Source organism: Nilaparvata lugens, chromosome X (genome assembly GCF_014356525.2).
Source record: "Nilaparvata lugens isolate BPH chromosome X, ASM1435652v1, whole genome shotgun sequence".
NCBI lineage: Eukaryota > Metazoa > Arthropoda > Insecta > Hemiptera > Delphacidae > Nilaparvata > Nilaparvata lugens.
In genome coordinates this window covers 83,071,233-83,089,126 of record NC_052518.1, presented here as the reverse complement: position 1 = coordinate 83,089,126, position 17,894 = coordinate 83,071,233, and the positions used below count along the sequence as shown (strand labels likewise).

The window sequence follows — 17,894 nt, the reverse complement described above, 5'->3', positions numbered from 1 at the left end:
TCCACATCTCACCAAATACTGTCTCAAAAATCCAGTTTTGCAATATACTTTGAATATTACAATCAGAACCAGGTGATCATGTGTGCGGTTACAATTTGTGGTCATCTCAAAAGAGACATGTGAATGGGCAATATCTAACTTTTTCAAGTTTTGTTATTCCCTGACTGCAATATTAATTATTTTTATGAATTTATTGTTTATATTGTTCTCAGTGCTAAATTGTGTTCTTGTTTGGATTGCAGCAACGCAACGTTGGTCAAGTCCGTGGAATGAAAGCTGATGGAGATTGAAGCGACACATTCTTTATTGCATCATTTTTCTCGTTTAATTTGTACGTTTTTTGAACTCATACGTTGTTGCTCCATTAATTTTTGTTGGATTATTAATAAGTTTATAGTTTTTTTATTTTTGGGTTCTGTTACCAATAATTGTAAATATAATACAAGGAATTTATAAAGAGCACATGATCAATGATGAAACAACCGCTTGATATATTTTTGTTTCTTCGCTTGATTATGATACAAAATATCAGGTTTTGACTTGAATGGGACAAAAGTGAGTCCCATCAAAGTCGTAAGGAGTTTAATACAGTTTATTTTTATTTTAAAATCTTATTTTTATGTTAGTAATAATATTGTGCTCCAGCTGTTTGTGATAATTTATTTGTTGACTAATGCGAATGAAAACTTCAGCTAACTTTATTAACTTTAATTTTTTAGCATAGCTTTGCGTTATATTTTTTATTTCTATGATATTCACATATTCGACAACAATCCATTCCTTTCTGTGGTAATTTATTTAGGTTATTTTTTGTTAAAATATTTGTATTTTCTAATTACAATGATTCCAAGTAGATTAGTAATATTGCTATTAATATTCTCTCAGTATTTACTATAATTCTGCCACTGCTTCCAAAATTTATTTTTCGTTCAATAATTTACCTATTTTATATAAATGTATCGTCAATATTTAGTAATAATCTGCAATATTTGAGTTTAAAACCCTCCATCTCTTAGTGTTGGATCAGGTGTTTTGTGTTTACAATTACGAACAATTTTTTCAAAATAATATTTTATAATTTGGTATTTGGAAAGGTGAGATATGTGCTATCGTCTTCAATGAATTACAGTGGTGTTGTAGATTGAAGCAAGACTGTATATCTGAAGCTAAGCAATTATTCCTTTATCTTGTTTTAAACGTTTCCAATTAGGAAGCATTTCTACTTCGTAATTTGTGTCTGTAAGTATTAATATTTTGTTGTTAAGTGACTTAGCTTTGAAGTGTGATTCGTTACAGTGTGCTTCCTATTAGTTTAGAGAGCTTTGATTGTTTCTGATTATTTTGCTCAGATATTTTTCATGCTAATCGGAACCATCAAGTAGCAAAGATATAAATTGACGTTATCTTACTATGTAACTATAATCAGTAGTTAAATCGAATTACTCCTATATTGTAATTTCGATATTCAATTGAAACCTTTCATTTTTTCAAGTGAAAGCTTTCATTTTTCAAGTTGAATGTTTTTCATTAAAGTCAGTCAAGTCGTATTTTTTCACTATAATATAACTATAAAATGTTAGTATGTGTCTCAAATCAAATAGTTATTTAAATATTGTTGGGAAATAATTGTAAATTTACTATTTAAAGTGTTAAACATGTTGATAGTTTAAGAATCTACAGTAAATATTACTTGTTTCAGAGACTCTGTCCACTTGAAGTAGTTTTCACTTATCGCAATTGCGTATTATTTCATATTACTTGATAGGCTAATAGTATCCATGATAAGTTACTCATTAAAGGAGAGTTATTACACGATTTAAAGAACTGTAATAAGTCCTAGCCAAATTACAGTACCTTGACGTTTTCTCTGTAATTTATAGAATTGACAATAAAATTGTTTCTACTGTTTGAAAATCTATGAACTGATAATAATAATATTGTATGGATAATAGTAAAGAATTAACTATGAATATCTATAAAACATTGCTCTGTGTAATGATAGAATATAGACCAGTACGTTGTCGAAACATGTTGTAGCTGCTTATTCTATTTACAAAAGAGGTGATAGAGGCTAGTCATTGTACAAGCCTAATAATTATAATAAAACATAGATTGAAAAAAGTTGATTGTAAATATTGCATCATAATTTTCAATAGATTGTTGCAAAAATATTTACTTCAATTGAAGAGTTTTAGGTGGGGGAGTTGGATACCAGGAGCTTTGCAGTAGTAGAGGCCGGCCATATAAGCTGTAGATTACCAGTAGCCTACTCTCAATAGCTTTCTTTTTTAGTTGATCACATTCGTTTTTATCCAACCTTTTTTGTTAGATCTCATCTAATCTCTTTCAAATTCTGAAAAGTTTCTCCCTTAGTTCATTTTTATTTATTTAGTTATTGCACTTTTGCATGTAACTTACTAAGAATCACAATAAATTATTCTAAATGCTACCGTCCACTCTCCCTGTAAAATTGACAATTCTTTGCTCTCTAAACTCAATATTGATAAACTTCATTCTCACTTTTCTATAGTCCTCTTGTTTATTATTGATTTTTATATTTATTTCATTTTTATTACTAAAAAATGTTTTGAGATTATTTATAAAGGGTTTTCAAGTTTTTTTTTAATTTTAAAGGGAGCAATATACTTCTCAGTTCTCAATACCGCTTCAACAGAGTTATAATTAACAACTAAAGTTTCTACCACTGCAAAACTTTGACTAAGAAATTTTTACTCAGAAAAATCATAGTCGAGAGGGTATGATGTGAATACTTTTGTGGAAAAAAGTCGTATTCAAGCAATTTATTCAACGTTTATCCCTATTTTGAGCATCTGCCACAGCCAATTTAAAGTTCTAATCGATAAAACGCAACAAAAATGGAAGTTATTCAAGAGTTACCTCCTATTAGTTGCTTATATAAATTTTCTTATTAAATTATGAGTAGACAATTTTCGATATCAGTTGAATATAATAATTATTTTTCACTTAACTTTATTCGAAAACTTATTGTGTTTGTTTATTGATGGTTCTTGATAAATGATCAAATTTGAACGTCATGTCGTTTACATTGGATTGACAAAACTGCAGAATTAAGTTTTTGGTAACTCTATGTTTGGTGATATATGATATTCGAGTGTTAAGAATAGGAAGAGATTATTTCTGTAATGTGGTAGCTTGGTTGAAATATATACTATGGAAATATTTATATTACAGCGATTATAGTAGTGAATGACATTTGTAACTTGAATATACGTGTTTGCTTAGTTTTCAGAACATTAATATTTTCTGTTTCTTACATTTTATCGCATTTAAAAAATGTAGTTTCTCATTTTTGCACTCCAATGCACCCTTTCTTGTTTTTCACAGTAAATCAATTACTAAGTACTTTCCACAGTTCCTATAATTATATTTTTTGATAATTTTAATACTATTAAGTTCATTAACATGACAAACCTCGTTGTCAACCTTCATAAAAGATGAGTTCTTTTCTTTGGAGCTCTTTTATATTTCCTTGAAACGTAATTGTGCACATTATCCTTTTAACGCACCACTTACGCAATAGTTGAAATATAGTATTCAATAAAGCTTGAGAAAATTATTCCTCAAGTATTTCTTATAAATTTCAACAACTTCAATAATTAAAGTAAATAGTCAACTAGTCAGACCAAAAACAAATTACTGCATCAAAACTATAATATTGTTGTTTTTTATTATTAGTGGTTCAGTCTCCAAAGTTGTGTTTCTGCTCTTATTTGAAGTTTAGAGAGTAGTCAAATTTTGCTATTCCGTAAAATTCAACTACGTTATCTTGAAAAGAAAGAGCAATCATAATTTCAATAAATATGTACTTATTTCTAGCTGATTGGCTCCCAGTTTCGATAAGGTTAAATCACGTTCTGTTTGAAATATTATTCTATGTACTACAGACTACATTCATTTCATGAGTACTTTCATTAATACGAATCCGTTCATTCCAATTAAACTAATTTCAATTTCTTAATTGAATTGAATAGGATTTTTGAGTAAGTGAATATTCAATTGAAGATTTCAACTAAGTTATTCAACTCATTTAAGAGCTTATTTATTCATTTTTGATTATTCGTTTTAGTCTTAGTTTTGTGATTATAAAATTCATGAAATAATTGGTTTCCAGGTGCTATGTGCATATTATTCACCATATAGATTTTAGATTATAGTAATCGGGCGATGCCTGATGAGCATTTGTTTGGCCTAGTCAACAGGGCAGGAAGCACTCTGATTGGCGGCTGATTGTGTTGGCATTCGGGAATCCACTGATTCGGCAAACTGGCTGATCGAGAATGAGCCAATCATCAGACAGATTTCTGCCCTGCCGACTCGGCTGAAAAACGTCTGAAAAAACGCTCGTATGGCCTCGAACTTAGGCATTGCGCAAACATAGTATTCTTTCTCTCTTGTGCTTTACCAAGGCTTCACAAGATTCATTTTTTCAATTAAATTCATATTTTTCGACGAAATTTTCACAGCTTATCATCTGAACTTCTAACTATTTCCATATGTTTTTTTGTTTCTTCTTGTAGATGGGTTTCCTTAACGGTACGTTATGCTTGCAAAGTTGACTTTTTGTTTTGCTTGCGATCTTGAAAACATATACAAATTTTAAAGTATCATGCAATAAAAGCAAAAACGTTTTTTTTGTTCTTCAGTTGACTGTTTTAGAACCTTTTTTGATGATGTAATTGGTAAGTCTATCCTGTATCTTGATAATTCCATGAAAGAATAACATGTAATGAAAATCTTGAATATTATGGCATAATATCAGGCAAAAATCCATAGTGAGGCCTATGATGTTTAGCATTGAAAAATAAAAATGTAATTATTGTCATGTTCAAATATCACTCATTTATGTAGTGCTAAATATATTTTAGTAGTGATATCTGAACAATCAATATCTTCTTACACGTTCCCACTTTATTTATGTTTCATTAGCCTATGTTTTCAAAGTAATTTACATTGATTTGTGTAAAAATATAATATTACATCTCTAATAACTTTGAAATTTAAAATTTAATTTTATGAGTCAACTCATTAACAACTCATGGAATTTCGAAGAAATGAATAAACAGTAGTAGATTTCGCTAAAAAATTACTGCTGTTCAATGAAGAGCTTTCAAATATGTTTTTGCATTGGAGAGAAGGTTAGTTATTGAATGGGCTAAATATTTGTATAAAGGAGTACAGTATTCATAAAAGATGCACAGTAGTATGTGCATTCTTACCATGATCCAGCAATATCATGTAAAAAATGGATTGGTGATATCCTGTTTACCAAAATTGCTCAAACTGTCCTCAAACGATAAAAGCGTGATTGTGGCCATACTCCTAATAAAGTAAAGTGTTTGCAGAAATAATTATTGTAAAAATAACTTCTCAAACATTAACTTCTATTATTATGAGTGGAACTATGTGCTCAAAATGTTGCTAATCACACATATTGTTGAAAAAGAATTAACTTAGAAGCCCTGACGTTACGAAACTTTTCTTACAGTCCTATTATTGTTATTCAATGGTAATGCATTATTATAAAATATTGGGTTTTACTAAAGTAATTTTTTAAATGTAAAATATATCAAATATATATGTTATTCCAATTCAATAATAATGATGAAACATTTCATATTTATTTGGAAAAAATCTTTAGATATTAATTTTTAGAATTCAGCTTACAAATTGAATTCAATGATTGAAGTACCTATAATGTACCGTTATAAGTATTTGAATCTTAGATAATATATTGTAGTTTTGGAGCAGATGTGTTCTATAGAAAAAATATAGAAGAGTTGATGAATAAAATGTCTGGAGTTGTTCAAAGAAATGCTGTTTTGTATCTTAATTTTATTCAAGTCCCACGAATCTCACCTCGTATTTTATAATTATTGAATACTATTGCTCCAACCCTTCAAGTGGAATTGGCGCACGCATTTTGGAGCCATACAAAGAAGCCATACAAGAAGAGCCATTCATCATCCAATTAGCTGAATCGTAAGTGTTGGATAGGATATTGGTCTCCAAATATTGTAACTTGACAAGTAAGTCGATAATCATGATTTACATAAAACAGTAAAATATATAAGATGTAAATTCATAATTGAAGATCGTCCAATGCAATACATTGATTCCTTATAAATCTGAATCTCATCTTTACATAATTACAAGTTTGAAGTTTGACTTAAATTATCAATATAGGTGTGAATTCAAATCAAATCAATTTTATTGCCATTCTTTTTTTTACAAACAAGTGAAACAAAAACATTCTTATAATGTTATATAACTAATTATAATCTAAACTAATTTAAAAACATATTCAACGAATGTTTTCTTTCATTTTAATATTGAAATAATGGGCTCTCCCAGAAAAGCTAATGCTTGGCTAATTATTCTACTTTGGACCACATTTTTTAAGTATATTGATTTAAAGTATATTTTGTGTCTACTTTTGTTATAAAGCTGTTCGTTTCAATTTCTAGCTATTTTAAGGATTTCTTTTAAGCAACTCTCACCAGCGGGCAAAGATTTTTCTTTTTGCTGGTGATGCCTAGAAATTTTATAATTGGGTTTTTCTGCTCTCATGTACATGCATGTATGTAATATTGTATTATGAACATTATTTTCATTTTTTCTGGTGTATGTATGTGTATGAGTAAATTATTGTTTGTTTTCTTTTTGGCAATAAATGCATTTGATTTGATATAATAGAAGGACCGTCTTGTTGAATGATCTTCGAATTATAAATTTTCAAATGTGATGAGCTCCCCGAACTATGTTTGTAATAAGAAATGTTTTGCAATGTGCACACGCATAGCGTCCATAGCCATAAGCTATGAATGGCAGATCTCATGCTTCTTTAATCATCTCATCTAAGGCAATGCTATACAATCAAATACATCAGGGGCAATGAGGTGCAATTTACAATTTCAACAACTTTTATCAATCATCTGCATTTCTTCAAGTGAATCAGTAACATTACTGCAAATTGAATAATTAATTCAAGTACCTATAAAGTATTTCACACTTATCAAACAGATTTAAGATCAACTTCACATTTATGAAGCAATCTACATCTACAAGCAATCACAAATTTCAAGTTAATGCCAATTAGTCCGAGCCCATTATCTCCCGCATAAATAAAATTGATCATGAATATTGAAAGAATAGTTGTTACTGTCCCTGATGTAACTGATTGAATATCATTGTTCTTATATGAGGTAATTAATGAAGCATAAGTCCTCCCAATCATAGCGTCTGCCTATCCTTATTGGTATTCTAAACAATCGGTCGCACACTGGACTACTTTTCTCATGATCGCACATTGGACCACACAGCTCTTACTGGAAAATATATTCAAATGAAATGAAAAACAAAGACAATATTTGGTCAGCCACAATGGTCTATTGCCAATGATGCAAAGTGGGAAAGTTCAACCACTCGGCCCCAAACAAAAACACTTTTAAGCTATGCAAATAAATGCAGGGAAATATAGAATTTAATACTAGAATGACTCTTTATCTCTAGGTCGTAAACGAGGGGTTGTTGATTGAGAACAAAATTTGAAATGATAATAAATTATATTGACTTCAATAAAATTGATACATGAAAATGCTGAGTTGTCTAACAAATTTGGTAATTTTAAGTTGAACTTCAAAAAGTAGAAAAATGTCTTAATCGAATACTTGAACTTGAAAAAATCTACAATAATCCATTTATTAAATGACTTACCTACTTTGAACTGAGTAATGAATTATTAATTAAAGTCAAAATTTTAAGCTTCTGCTTTCAAACAAAATGTTTGTGAAATTTTGAATAAACTCTTCCAGATGTGTCGAATTATTTTTCGGCCGGAGGCGGCTGGCGTGGCGGTGTCGGCGATTGGTCTGGAGGGGTTTGCGGCCTGCTTTGGTTGGTCGGCGACCGGTCTGGGGGGGTTTCCGCCCCGCGTTGGTTAGTCGGCGAGCACCATTTTGTAGCCGGCAGATGGAGCGGCGGGGAAGGCGCCTGCTGTTTAGTTGCCGGAAGCTGGTGCGGCGGGGACGACGCACGCCGTTTTGTGGCCGGCAGTTGGAGCGGCGGGGAAGGCGCCTGCTGTTTAGTTGCCGGAAGCTGGTGCGGCGGGGATGGCAGTTGAAGCGGCGGAGAAGGCGCCTGCTGTTTAGTTGCCGGGAGCGGGGACGGCGCACGCCGTTTTGTGGCAGGCAGTTGGTGCGGCGGGGACGGCAGTTGAAGCGGCGGGGACAGCGCACGCCGTTTTGTAGCCGGCAGTTGGAGCGGCGGGGAAGGCGCCTGCTGTTTAGTTGCCGGCAGCTGGTGCGGTGGGGACGGCAGTTGGAACGGCGGAGAAGGCGCCTGCTGTTTAGTTGCCGGCAGCGGAGACGGCACACGCCGTTTTGTGGCCGGCAGTTGGTGCGGCGGGGACGGCAGTTGAAGCGGCGGGGACAGCGCACGCCGTTTTGTAGCCGGCAGTTGGAGCGGCGGGGAAGGCGCCTGCTGTTTAGTTGTCAGCAGCAGAGACGGCGCACGCCGTTTTGTGGCCGGCAGTTGGTGCGGCGGGGACGGCAGTTGAAGCGGCGGGGACAGCGCACGCCGTTTTGTAGCCGGCAGTTGGAGCGGCGGGGAAGGCGCCTGCTGTTTAGTTACCGGCAGCTGGTGCGGTGGGGACGGCAGTTGGAACGGCGGTGACGGGGCACGCCGTTTAGTTGCAAGAAGCTCGTGTGGCGGGGATGGCAGTTGGAACGGCGGGGATGGCAGTTGGAACGGCGTGGAAGGCGCCTGCTGTTCAGTTGCCAGCAGCTGTTTTGGCGGGGATGGCAGTAGGAACGGCGGGGATGGCAGTTGGAACGGCGTGGAAGGCGCCTGCTGTTCAGTTGCCAGCAGCTGTTTCGGCGGGGATGGCAGTAGGAACTGCGGGGATGGCAGTTGGTGCGGCGGGGATGGCAGCTGGTGCGGCGGGGACGGCGAACGTCGTTTTGTTGCCGGCAGTTGGTGCGGCGGTGAAGGCGCCTTCTGTTCAGTTGCCGGCAGCTGGTGCGGCGGGGACGGCGCACGCCGTTTCATTGCCGGCAGTGGGTGAGGCGGAGAAGACGCTTGCCTTTTTGTAGTCGTCAGTGAGTGCGGTGGGGTCGGTGCTCGATCTTCGATGGTCGATGCTGGTTTGATGGTCGAATCTGTTCCGATGGTTGAAACAGGTCGGATGGTTGAATCTGGCCCGATGGTCGATGCTGGTTCGATGGTCAAAACTGGTCCAATGGTTGAAACTGGTCTGATGGTCGAATCTGGCCCGATGTTCGAATCAGTTCCGATGGTTGAATCTGATCCGATGGTCGAATCTGATCCGCTCATTTCGAAATCCAATGAATCAATCAGGATATCAGATCAATGATTTAGCACCTCGCAGGTAAGAACTATCCACTCGACTTGAATTAACTCACTTAAATTCTTTATTGATAAAGCTATGTCCGATAGGTAATAAGTAATAGAATCCGATTATAAAATAAATATCAATATCACTAGTCACAACTCACAATGTATTGAAATTAATCACATGAATCTCAACAATGGCGTAACAGGAAACAGTAAAACAATGCAACGATCAGGAGATCTTTAGAAAAGTGACAATCGATCTGATCAATATTACATTAAAAAATACTGTACTAATATATTCATTCATTTTTACAATATGTATCAAATAAGATAATTCAAGTTGATAAAATCGAATATTACTGAAGAAATAACCAGTTTGTAATAAGACAAATATGTAAATTATAATGAATCTCTAATTCAAAATTAGGCACTTGATCAACTTGAACATTATATAATCTTCAAATTCAATAAAAAAACCAGGTACCTATGGCCTTATTTCAATTTTTATACTTCTTTTAGAATATTTTATTGAAAATAAGCTTACAAAATAATATATTCATCAAAAATAAAAAATGCACTTGAAATCATACAGATGATTTACAAATGGTCTACAAATATTTATGGAAATGGCGATTACTTTCTGCCGCCTAGATTGGCTAACCTATAGCGCTAGCCTGCAATCTACATTTAACGGATTAAATTTATTTAACGGATTTCGATCAAGGTAATTCTTCAATAATAGTTTCTTATCATCTAATTATACAATTATTTTCATTCACAGAATGCTAACTGCCTAACAGTTATAGTTAATAAATAGAGTTGAAGAAAAAATTTCAAACAAATTTCAAGTTCCAAATCTCGAGTATTTTTGTAAACATTCAAACAAATGAACTTTTGGCAAACCCGTAGCTAAAGATTTAGTAGTAGAAAGGAATTATCTGCAATATAATAGAGCATCGTAAGAAAAGCTGCGATCACGATTAAGTGATTGATTTCCCCATGATTTACTTGAGTTGAAAAGTTATTGTTTTTTATTGAACTTAGGTCCTTATATATTATTGAGTTTGGGGTTAGGGCGGGATCAGTTATTGTAAGTATAACCTCCAAAAAACTTGATGATTTGGATTATTATCATTTGAATTACCTTTATTACTATATTACGCTGTTGAAGTTTAATGATCATTCAAGTAAAGTCATCATTCAAGTAGTTACTTTACCTAAGTAAAGTAAAGTTCAAGTAATTTGATTACTTATTACGTAGGCCTACTTATTTAGACGATTACTTGAATCTTTACCAGCATCATATACCTACTTGAAAATTGAATAGTTATAAGCGTATTTTATAAATCTATCAAGGTGTTATAGGTATTCTCCCCAACGAATCGAATCTGGAACTGTTCCAAAATTAAACAAGCAATTTTTCTTGTTACGATGCTTATCTATTGAATCAGAAAGAATAATACAGAACGACAGAACCGATTGTGATTGAAACATTACAACGATGTCTGAATGTAAACAAAGAAATGCCAGTTTTCGCACCCACGCGCTCACGCGAGCGCACACCGGGGCATTCAGAACGTAAATTGATGTTATTTTTAGAAACATTGGATCATATAGTATGCCTACATGAGTGACCACGGATAATGTTTTCTAAGGAGGAGAGTTTTCTCCCTCATTTTCTCAGCATTCCTTGTCTTGTTTGTTACGATTAGGTGAATGAAGTCACCTATTAGGTTCATGAATGTGACCTACGATTAAAAGCGAGCAATTCACTATCCGATTTCTTGTTCAACATTCAGGCCCGGTTGCACAAAAGCCGGTTAAATTTAAATTGTTATTAATATGTATTGTGTACTTAATATGAATCAAGTGTTATGTCATAATTGTATTATGATTATAGTCTTTTATACAATGAATGAATGAAATGAAAAAAATATATATCACGAGAACCAATCAGAGAAGGCCTTTTTGATAAGCCGGCTTCTCTGATTGGTTCTTGTGTAGTTAATCACGATTAAAAGTTAAGTTTGTGCAACCGGCACTCAATGTTGGATTCGACGTCATACCGTGAATGGAAGCCATCTAGTCAGAGTCGAGTGGTGAAAGATCCGACTAGTGGTCTTACTTCCGGTCCAACATTGTTGGACCACCAGTTGAATGGTCCGCTATTCACTATAGTGGTTCGGATACCACCCAACACTAGGTTATTAGGTCCTTTATAGAAAAGTCTCTCACACTCACTCACTTCTATCTCTCTCTCCCACTCTATCTCTCTAGAGATAAATTTTGTCTCTCTCTCTCTCTCTCTCTCTCTCTCTCTCTCTCTCTCAACCATTTCCACTGATTTCACCCTAAATAAACTACCTACTCAAACTCTGAATAAAATACAATATTGTTGTTATATACACAGTTCTGCTCTTGTTTATACAGTTTTTCAACTAGTTTCAGTCAAACTGAAACTTGTGCAGAAACACACAATAGAGTTGGTTGTCCAGTTACTGTACTTGTACTAGTTAATGTTACTCTACTGAAGAGAAAAATATTATATACTGTAAAGTCCGTGGTCTATTCTAGCAAATCGTTGACGAGGCTACCTTGCATTATTTTGGAATCAGTGCTGATAGGTGGAGAAGGTACTACACAGTAAAATAAAGTAAACTCGTATGGCTTTTGTTGGTGGGGAGTCCCTTTCGGGAAGGTCCCACCGCCTGAATATATAATTTAAGCCGTCAATGGGCCTCACGACTGTCATACTTCAGCCGGGACCGACAGTTTAACGTGCCCATCCGATAACACGGGAGTGATCTGGTTAAAAAACTTCTGGTAATGAGAGGGTTCGTTCCCGGGATCTCTATGCTGCTACGCAAGCACTCTATCACTAGACCACGGATCACTCCAATCGATTATACACAGTATAATCGTCAATCAAAGCATCTAGTCACCTGAATTCCTATATACTGTATTATATTTTTTCAGAATATTTATTTCGTCGAAATACAAGATGCATAAGACAAATGTAAATTATAATAAATCTTAATGTTTTGGCACAGCCAGCAAAGTCAGACTAGCTGTGAGTTCGTAAACAGAACAGTACAAACTAAACAAATACTGAAACATGGAAAAACAACAAGAAGAAAAGATAAATGGAAATGAAATGTAGCCTACTCATATTATATAATATAATATATAACCATGAGATCTATTTTCTGTCAACCGATTCTCGGAATAAAGGTTGATAACCCTCCTGCAACCCTCTCGCTTGCAATTAAAAAGCACTTTTAATGATAGTTTCCCCGAAAACACCTGTTGGAGGTAGTATTACGTAAATGGGTAGTTTCCCCAAAAACACCTGTTGGAGGTAGTATTACGTAAATGGGCATCTATTGATTCACTCATCTGTATTTTCACCCTCTTCATGTATCTTTTCTTCTTCTTCTTCTATTTTCTTCTCATCCATCATCTTCTTCTAATTTTTCAATAGACGTGAGGCTTGAACATCCTTGTTCCAATCATCTATCCAGAAATTATATTACTTCTTCGTAATAATTGTATTTCTTCTTATTCCGTGATTTTATTATGGAACATCATTTTAAAGGTCTTGAAACTAGCTAGTCTATAAATTTTATATGCAACATTTTTTTCGAAGAACGGAAAAGTAAACTTTTATCAAACAAAATATGAAATTATGAGGTGACAATTTCCTAATTTTTTGGCTTTGTATGGGAATAACTTCCTGTTACGATGAATTGTTATATGCCATTAATTGCAGATCCATTCATCCTTGAAAGAATAGAATGAAAGTGATCCTGATATCTTGATTTGGAGCCGTTATATACGTGTTTTACGAAACCATTGCAGTTTCGAACTTCGGGTTGGTCCTGGGGGGAAAGCAAGCGGTGGAAAGATGTGGACTCTGTGGTTCCAGGCTATGTACTTACACCCTGCAAAATTTCAGCTTTCCCCCAATTGTTTACTGTTTTTGAAGAGTCGGATTCAAGGATCCAAAGGTTCAAAGAACCTCACACGTCAACCGTAGCTTATTGTGTTCCCAAGTAGTATGTTAGTTAGGCAAACCAATACCTGTGTTCTTTACAAGAACCAGGATGGAGTTTTTCCCTATACTAACATCCCATTCATCACCCGGTTGCTTGTTGCAATCAAGTGTGATATGCTTGGCAGTCTCTTCAGACTGATTAGTCCTCGTGACCTACGTTAGTTCCACTCCTGGCCTACTTTGAAGGGCGCCCGGCAACCCTTGACTCAGCCGCTTGACCCACATTATTTGTGCCTGGAGTTTCACCCATCTCTGGTCTTTGGGTTTTTGTTTTTGCCCCTCCAAAACTCTGTAGGGTCAGAAGCCTCACCTCTCCCAAGAAGTTTTGCCTAAATGGCCGTACTTCTTTGAGCAGTGGTGAGGTTTGGTCACTCCACCCAAAACTCGTGACCTACGTGAGTTCCACTCCTGGTCTTTTAGTAGGCCCTTCCGCTGAGTGAGGGGATGCTAAACTGCCTCTAGTGCGCCCGGCAACCCTCGACTCAGCCTCTTCACCCTCACTTGTGCCTCGAGTTTCACCCATCTCTGGTCTCTTGGGTTTTTCTTTTTGTCCCTCCGAAACTCTGCAGGGTCAGAAACCTCACCTCTCCCAAGAATTTTTGCCTGAATGGACGCCCTTCTCTGAGCAGTGGTGAGTTTTGGTCTCTAAACCCACAAACTCGTGACCTATGTGAGTTCCACTCCTGGCCTTTTTTGTAGGTCCTTCGGCTGAGGGAGAGGTCGCCAAATTACCTCTAGGGCGCCCGGCGACTGGCCACCCTCGACTCAGCCTCTTGACCCACATTTTGTGTCTGGAGTTTCACTCATCTCTGGTCTCTTGGGTTTTTCTTTTTGTCCCTCTGAAACTTTGCAGCGTCAAAAGCCTCACCTCTCACAATAAGTTTTGCCTGAATGGCCACCCTTCTCTGAGAAAGTGGTGAGTTTTGGTCTCTCCACCCACAAAATCGTGACTTCCACTCCTGGCTTCTTTATAGGTCCTTCCGCTGAAGGAGGGGCCACCAAATTGCCTCTAGGGCACCTGGCTACCTTCGACTTGGCCTCTTGACCTACATTTGTGCCTGGAGTTTCATCCATCTCTGGTCTCTTGGGTTTTTCTTTATGCCCCTCCGAAACTGCCCTGATGGGGCAGATCCCGTGGGTTTGAAGGCAAGGCAACTTTTGGAGTTGCCTTGTGGTCCATTTTAGTCGCCTCCTACGACAAGCATGGATATTGTGGGTGAATTCTGATAGTGATGATAGAATCTCATAAAAATGGCGAAATAACTGATATCTGCGCAAAGAGAATATTCTGACTCTGACAGCATTATCACATTTGACGTCATTAACGTATAAAGTCATGATTGGCATCGGCCTATTCATTTGTAAGGATTATTTATGATCAAAATTATATGTTCTTCAGAAATTTTCCATTGAAATATGAAATAACCATAATCTGATAACTTTCATTACAATAAGACGATTAAGAACGATTAAATTTCCCATTAAACAAAATCAATCGCAATAGGCTTTGTCAACCAATATACATCCATCCTTCAAATACACAAATATATACAACGTACAATGGAATGAAAAATACAAAATCAGACAAAACAATTAAGTTAGTACATGTAAAACAGTTGAAATCATGCGGCTTAATGAAATTGATTATTCTTGGATTTAATTCGTATTTGCTTTCATATAATATTCATTTCTTCCGACACCTACCAATCACTCTTTTAAAATATCTATGCTGTATTATTCTATATTAATGGGAGTTTATTAAACATCAAACGACTTTGAAAGAAATGGCTCTTGTGGGTTTTTGACAACCTTACTTGAGGAATGGCAAGATCAGACTTATCTCTTTGTGTTTTGTGTTATATGAGTGATCAATGCTTTAAAAACTTTAAAATTACTTTTGACTTGATTTAAATTATTAAAGATGTATAGAGCTGGTACTGTCATTATTTGATATTTTACAAAACTGTCTCTGCATGATTCTCTTCGCTTAAGATTATCAATTATGTTTACTAGGTACTTTTTTCTGAAGAATAGGTAACTTTGTGGCAGTGCTACAATTGCTCCAAAGTACAACTCCATAAGCCAACAGAGAGTGAAATAGACCAAAGTAGGTTGTTAAAAGCACTTCTGAGCTTACACAATATTTCAATTTTTCAATAACATGTATTATTATAGATAGTTTTCTAGATAACATATCCACTTGTTCCTTCCATGCCAGTTTACTCTCTATGTACAGCCCAGGAAGTTTTGCTGCTTGATTTTCACTATTCATTGAAAATTATTTATTTATTTTAAAATAATATACATATTTGAGGGCACCAACAACTCAATCTCATTTTGATTACATATATACAATTATATACAATCATACTGCCCTTATAACGCACACTGAACAGTACAATATAAAATGCAATACATGAAAAAGAAAAAAGTACGTAACTAATACTATTGAGTTTAAGGAAAAAACAGAAAACAAAATACAAAATGAAAGAAAACCTTGCATACATGATACTTATAGTACCGATATACGGTCATTTACGGATATAAATGAAAAAGTAAAACATACGTAACTAATAGCTTACTACTGAGGAATAAACGAAAAACAAAAGAAAACAGAATGATAGAATACCTTGAATGCATGAATACATGATACTTATAGTACCTAGCGGATATAAATGAAAAAGTAAAACATACGTAACTAATAGCTTACTACTGAGGAATAAACGAAAAACAAAAGAAAACAGAATGATAGAATACCTTGAATGCATGAATCTTATAGTTGCGGAAATAACGAAATCTAGCATAAAGGTAGGTATTAGAATTAGAAGCACTAATATAATATGTAAAGAGAACCATGAGATTATGTAAGTAGGACTACTATTGGTATAATTTTATTGTAGAACATTTATTGTGGAAATCAGAACGATTAAACAAGAGGTACCAATAGCATAAATTGAAAGAATATCGACTATGAAGCAAGACGCAGCCTACCAATTACCAATGACAGCAGACAATAGAACCAACAAACCAGGAGATATAGAAAAAAAGAAATAGACCAAATATATAAAAGGGAGAAATCAAACTCAACAAACATAAATAATATCATTCAAGTCACGTCTGAATGCGCAGTCAAAACCAAACAAATATCTAACATATTATTAAGCGAAATACAATTAAATGCTTTCCGTTAGTCCTAAACCTGTAACCAACCTATTTTCAAAAGCTTCCAGAATTTTGTTTACAATAGTCTCTTCAGCCATTATTGTGCTGTCTGTTGTGGGCAGGTCTATAAGCATAATGGTGACAGTATCGTAAATTATTACAATCAAAGTATTCATACAACTTATCTGATCAATGATTCTATTAACTATAGAATCAAGTGGAATTGGACGTTAACTGTCAGACTGTGTCCTATCACTTTTTTGTATACAGGGCTGATTTTACTCAACTTGAGACAATTTGGGAAGAAAAATTACCTAACTTAATTACCCTAACAAGATTACAAGATTACCCTAACTAGAAATTTAAGAGGTATTACTACATAGACATTTTCAGCATGATATGAACTCAGCTATTTTACAATATTTAGGCCTAAGACCGTTTGAAGGCTCAACTTCTTCCATTACAAAATAATGCTGCAGTCAAACTGGTAAGTCAAAAAGGTAAACTTATTAAGTAACTTCACAGGATCTTCTTCAGGCGTATTAATATTATTATTAACCGATTCATGCCTATATTAAGAATGTAATTCGTGACTTGAAAGCTTTATGAAATAGGCACTTGGTATACATTGGATAGGCTACATTGGCTACATAGGCTACTTGGATACATTGGCACTAGGCTATACATTGAATAGGTACTGTACAACACAACTAAATCATCATCGTCACTGTTTGAACTGTCATTGAAAAATAATAGAAAACTCACCAAGGTATATGTTGCTAGGTTGATTGTCCTTCCTTGGATAAAGAAACAGGAGAACTGAGGATAATTGCATGTTGCATTGGACTATGGACTCTTCGAATGCCCGTGACAAAGTAGCCAGCTAGCCACCACTCAATACGTGCTGATGTGTTGAGACTACGAGATCCAAGCTAAACTAAAACTAAACTGTATCGAAGAACCAAACAGTTGAACGTTGCAAGGGTAGGAAAGGAGAGTGATAAAGTGGGGGTGATAGCGAAGCATCTTCCACCCTCAGTGGGCCTCCGAGTCCGAAGGTCGCACCCATGTCGTGAAGGGTGAATGACACTGCTGAATGACAAAGGGGCGAGTTGAATGAAAGTGCAGAGTGCAGAAGAGACAGTTGATCTGCTGAAACAATGGTCGAAACAAGTTGAAATGTGAAATCTTCAAATTCATAACTAAACAGTTACATAATTATAGCGACGTTACTCGCTGTTGTATACTACACACTACAGATGATTTAAAAGCTATACACTGACTA

General features: G+C 35.5%; 2 protein-coding genes and 1 long non-coding RNA gene across 7 annotated transcripts in view; 1 reads left to right on the top strand and 2 right to left on the bottom strand.

The window, feature by feature from the left end:
- Positions 1 to 5,854, top strand: part of LOC111045800 (phosphatidylinositol transfer protein alpha isoform) — a 100,597-nt gene extending 94,743 nt beyond the window's left edge. For 2 of the 4 annotated variants that reach the window (XM_039441768.1, XM_039441767.1), the window contains one exon: positions 243 to 1,914. In XM_039441768.1, coding sequence (XP_039297702.1) covers positions 243 to 290 — 48 coding nt within the window. In that variant the 3' untranslated portion in view covers positions 291 to 1,914. Of the gene's footprint in view, positions 1 to 242 lie in introns of all 4 variants that reach the window. The other 2 variants (XM_039441765.1, XM_039441766.1) reach the window with 2 other exon arrangements.
- LOC120354489 overlaps positions 1 to 17,531 on the bottom strand; it is an 85,074-nt gene extending 67,543 nt beyond the window's left edge. The window contains exon 1 of the long non-coding RNA XR_005573068.1: positions 17,375 to 17,531. This is a non-coding gene — a long non-coding RNA (uncharacterized LOC120354489). The remainder of the gene's footprint in view (positions 1 to 17,374) is intronic.
- Positions 7,480 to 9,387, bottom strand: LOC111045799 (extensin-like). Of its 2 annotated transcripts, none has more exons than XM_039441762.1 (2): positions 8,652 to 9,387; positions 7,480 to 8,513 (listed from the first exon to the last, which is right to left on the bottom strand). In XM_039441762.1, the coding sequence occupies exons 1-2, from the start codon at positions 9,370 to 9,372 to the stop codon at positions 7,864 to 7,866; spliced, it is 1,371 nt and encodes a 456-aa protein (XP_039297696.1). In that variant the 5' UTR covers positions 9,373 to 9,387; the 3' UTR covers positions 7,480 to 7,863. The 2 variants fall into 2 exon arrangements, with proteins under 2 accessions (XP_039297696.1, XP_039297695.1); XM_039441761.1 differs by having other exon boundaries at positions 7,480 to 8,517; positions 8,656 to 9,387.
- Positions 17,532 to 17,894: the final 363 nt, after the last annotated feature.